General features: G+C 33.0%; 1 protein-coding gene across 1 annotated transcript; it reads left to right on the top strand.

Annotated features, from left to right (window-relative positions):
• The first annotated feature begins 820 nt into the window (after positions 1 to 820).
• LOC141818820 (protein neprosin-like) lies at positions 821 to 2,626 on the top strand. Its single transcript, XM_074706249.1, has 7 exons — positions 821 to 976; positions 1,060 to 1,146; positions 1,227 to 1,442; positions 1,564 to 1,734; positions 1,849 to 1,902; positions 2,013 to 2,162; positions 2,258 to 2,626. Exons 1-7 carry the CDS (start codon positions 821 to 823, stop codon positions 2,624 to 2,626), a joined length of 1,203 nt encoding a protein of 400 aa, XP_074562350.1.
• Positions 2,627 to 4,963: the final 2,337 nt, after the last annotated feature.

The raw sequence follows: 4,963 nt of genomic DNA, 5'->3' as shown, positions 1-4,963 counted from the left end.
GGGGATTCCCCGGTCAAAATGGGTTCGGGGAACGGATTCCCCATCGGGTCCGGGTCTAATTGCCATCCGTTTAAGGCATCCACATTAATGGATTTACTTAATAGGCAGAATATGGAGTTGGAAAGTCCATCTTGAAATTAGTCAACTAGTAAAAATTGAATATCCTATTATAAAAAAATAATATAATTAATTAATATGATCGAATATGAAATAAATCTATTAATATATAACCAATGATTGTATAGAGAATTTTATCCTTGCAACTATGTTTAAGGCATCGACATTAATGGATTTACTTAATAGGCAGAATATGGAGTTGGAAAGTCGATCTTGAGATTAGTCAACTAGTAAAAATTGAATACCCTATTACAAAAAAAATAATATAATTAATTAATATGATTGAATATGAAATAAATCTATTAATATATATAGAGAATTTTATCCTTTTAAACATTAAATTTTAAATTCTAAGTCTTAAAAAAACAAAATTTAAAATAATTTAACACTCACGGGTCACAAAGGTATTTATGGATTAGTGTGCAGCACAATATTTCTATATATATGCACACACACTGAATACAATTAGTATTATATAAGCTATTATTAGTAATCAATCAATCAATTAATGAGATGATACATGGAATTTTGTCTTATAGTTGTATTTACAAAAATATCTATTATATATATTTAATATTAAAAATATACAGGTCTCATATTTGGTACAATATATTAACTGTCATTTATTTTGGCTTTAATTAGAATTCTTAATTATAATATAAATAGATATGCACATGAGAAGGAGGAGCAAAATCGTTTCATCATGGCATCATCAGTATGGCTGATTTGCTTCTCATTGCTCTTCTCTCTTTTGTTTTGTTCCATCGAAGGAAGAAACATTCCCTTAACTGAGGAAGAAGACTTGGAGTTAGAGAAAGAACTCCAAAGCCTCAATAAACCCCCAGTCAAAACCCTAAAGGTATCAGTCCTATTCACTATGATAATATTGTATTTGCCATATTAATTGATCATAGTTTTGTCCTTTTTTTATGTTTACTTCAGTCTTTCACTGGGGATCTTTTTGACTGCATCGATATGTACAAACAACCTGCATTCGATCATCCTGCTCTGAAAAATCATAAGCTACAGGTATTTAATTATATACATGATGATGTTTTAAACTAGCCAACAAATAGATTTACTTTATATATATGTGTGTGTGTTTGCAGATACGACCAAGTTTTGAAAGGAAGAACAATGTGACTATGGATGAAAATTTTAAATCACTACTTTTAGATCAAGGCTTCAACGATACTTGTCCTCCAGGAACTGTTATCATCCGTCGAACTCGAAAAGAAGATCTAATGATGGCGAAAGAACTACCCAAATACTTCAGGAACTATGGCTCTAGATATCATGTTCTTGATTCTTCGGGCCAGAATTACGTAAGTACCAAAACTAATTACAAATTAATTAAGGTAGATCGAGTTCCAGCATGCAGTTAATTCCTTAATTAATTAATTAAATTGAATGATAAATCCTGTTGAATTGAATTTGTGAGTGCAGTATGCGATAGTCCAGAGCCAGAAAAGTCGTTTCCATGGCTTTCAAGCAAAGCTCACTACGTGGGCACTCCCAAATGTGGGGCCAAATCAAGGCTCTGCAAATCAAGTATGGATGTACGGAGACATCGATGGTCCGGATGGAAGCCTGAATGCCATTCAAACCGGATGGCACGTAAGTTGCCCTGATATATATATATATATATATATATATATATATATATATATATATATATACATTCATATTTAATTTCTCATGTAATTCCTTTTTTCTTATTATTAATTTCAGGTTCTTCCCAGGCTATATAACGATACGTTTACTCGTTTTTTCACTTATTTTACAGTAAGTATATATACTCTAAAAACAACTAATTAAACTACGTACGTTTTTAATTTTAAGTGTTTAAGTACCTCACATATATAATATGCATGATAATGTATATATATATTCAGATCGACGATTACAAGACGGGCTGCATGAACTTAAATTGCAAAGGGTTCATACAAGTTTCAGCAACGCATGGACCTGGATTTTCCTTCACCGGTACTGACCTTTCTACGTACGGAGGCACACAAGCATACTTCGACTTTCAAATACTAAAGGTATAGTACGTACGTAGTTGTTTAATTATATATATGATTGTATTTGTAAACATAAACATGCATATATATAATGAATGGATATATCATGCATGCAGGATCCTAAGCTTGGTAACTGGTGGTTGTCAATGGGTGGTATAAATCTTGGATATTGGCCGAAGGAGGTTTTACCTAATTTAGAGACATCGACAGCGTTAGACTTTGGAGGTGCAGTGTATACGCCCAACAATGAGGCGTCTCCTCCCATGGGGAATGGTCATTTTCCCCAAGAAGGGATTGGTAAAGCCTGCTATTTTATGCAAACACAGTTCATAGGGGAGGACCAGCGACCTTTCACTCCGGGCCCGCACTGGGGGTATCCGGACAAGAATGCAGATGGCAGATATTATCGAATTTCAGCAGCCCCTGTATACCGTGGTTTTTGGAATGTGGCTTATGGTGGACCGGGTGGGTTGCTTCCTCAGTAGTGATTGTGCCCATCATTGATATATATAACTATAAATCATGATCTCTGCATGGAATAAGAAATTAAGGTGTTGTTTATGACTTGGTCTATCATTTATACTAATTGTAATGCATTTTTCATGGATAATTTTAATTTGTATCTCCATTTTGACTAACAATTTTCAATAGAATAATTTCACTAGAAAATAATTAAGAATATATATCATCTACAAATATATAGGAATTATAAAAAAAATGACCGAGTCAGCAGATGTCTATGCCAAGTCATTCGAACTTTTATCACCGCTAGTGTTACATGATAAATATAATAAAAAAAGTATTTGATAATATCAAAATTATCAAAATTTTAAATATAAAATGTGAGCTAAGTTATATATCCCTACGGCAGGGGCACACAGGTAAAAATCCCATATATATATATAGAAGCTGTCTACAATTACTGCTAACTTATTATTAGAGGCAGAATATCAGCAACACTCCTTGAGACTCCACATCAGCCTATATTGCCCAACAACCTATATTTTTATTAATTTACTAGGGTATATATTCTCTCGTTATGTTTTTAGCAGCTTTATATTTTGGCCATGCACAGAAGCAATAATTATTCTGTCAAAGTATAGTATACGTACGTTGTGTGTATATATGATCATCATAGAGAAGTTTCTGTCAATTACTTCTCTATTATATTATTAATAAAATGCCCCACACATGAAGAACAAATTGCATTCAATTCATTCTTTTTCATATATAATTAAGATATATAGTGGTAAAAATAGGACTGGTCCTAGTTATATATCATATTGTTCATGTGCATCGATCGGCCATGAAGCTAAATCTAGTGCAAAATTGAATTGCTCAGTTGAACATTATAGGTAGGGGTAGCTGAACTGATTTTGTCTTCTGTCTATTCTAATCAACAAATAAAACAATAGGATTTACGTACATAAACTATTTTTTAAATGTTAATTTATAACTATTATTCAAAGTTTAGTTAATTACACACCCTATAAAATGATTATAATATTATTTTATATTTATGTTGATGTACTATATATCAATTTATAACTACATAAATTGTCACCCATGATCTATCATATGAATAATAAAATCTAGCTTGGGATGTATAGCAATATAACTCCTTGAAATTCAAGTCTAAAATGCAAATATCATATTTGCTCTGGATGGAAGATATGATTAAGAGAATAAACTCAATATGTCGAATTAACTTCTTATGCAACTGCTTTTTTTTTAATAGCATGAGTGGTAAAATGATGGATATATGATCTAATTTGAACAAGCATGGCATGTGCATATATATGTATAAGCCTATGAACTCCTCAATAATTGACGTGTCATATGCACCGTTACTTATCTATAATGCCAAGATTAGGTTTTGGAAAAATAATAAGTAATTAAAAGTCGATTGCCTTAAAAGCTCTATTATGGGCGCATCGATCATGAAGCTAAATCTAGTACAGAATTGAATTAATTATATTGCTCAGCTGAATATATTATGCATGGGTAGCTGAACTGATCTCGTCTAAAATCGTCTATATTCAACAAGTGATTCCATATATGTCCTATATAGGACGAATAAAGTTTGTTCTTTTTCCTTCTTGCATGCATGTATAGTTTGCTTTTTGTTGTTTTCTTCTCCCATGCACTGAAAACACAAAATTAACAAATCGATTATATTCTTCAAAACAATTTGGGGAATTTTGAGTAATAATATATTTCATATATATATGCTGGAGTTGGCCATCATCACTATGTATGACTCAATTGAAAAGACTATATATTTACCAGTTCAGTCAATGGAACTTGAACATCCTTTGATTAGATTTGACTGAAAGGTTTGTGATACAGTAGATAGAAAGATCTATACGTGTATAAGTGGAGGTCAAAGTCAAATATAGATGAAGATAAGTCAAGCATCAAAGAACTCAGACTTCTTGATTACAGAAGATTCAAGCTCCTTACTATAGAGGAGTCGGCCACTCCTTGAATTCAATGGGCTCAGCTATCCAACTCCTTTGGCTTGACCATCCGATTTTCTTAACTTGACCATCTAACTCTCTCAGATCGACCACTTGACTACCCAACTTCCTCAACTCGATCACCCCATGAGATGAATAAAGACTGCGAATATTTTGAGGGCACTTGGCATTGTGTGGATATGGAGGAATTGTTACGCAGCTGTCAAATATGGTCTCTCAGATACTTCCCACCAAACACATGACAGGGAAGAGATCAATAATAGCTGTAGGATCGGGTTCCCATCGCTCTTACAAGGAGGAGGAAGGAGGCAGCAATGCTCCGATGTGGAGATGCCCTTCTAA

Source organism: Curcuma longa, unplaced genomic scaffold (assembly GCF_044706935.1).
Source record: "Curcuma longa cultivar G26 ecotype Majalengka, Jawa Barat unplaced genomic scaffold, ITB_CL_G26_1.1 contig_26108, whole genome shotgun sequence".
Classification (NCBI taxonomy): Eukaryota; Viridiplantae; Streptophyta; class Magnoliopsida; order Zingiberales; family Zingiberaceae; genus Curcuma; species Curcuma longa.
Note: the sequence above shows the minus strand (reverse complement) of the source record. Positions and strands in the feature narration are given on the sequence as shown.

What these genes read in the sequence shown, in the direction of transcription:
- LOC141818820 (XM_074706249.1), top strand. Translation starts at nt 821, where the DNA reads ATGGCATCATCAGTATGGCTGATTTGCTTCTCATTGCTCTTCTCTCTT. An exon ending in ATTCTTCGGGCCAGAATTAC is followed by an intron (nt 1,443 to 1,563) that starts GTAAGTACCAAA and finishes TTGTGAGTGCAG; the next exon opens with TATGCGATAGTCCAGAGCCA. An exon ending in GTTTTTTCACTTATTTTACA is followed by an intron (nt 1,903 to 2,012) that starts GTAAGTATATAT and finishes ATATATATTCAG; the next exon opens with ATCGACGATTACAAGACGGG.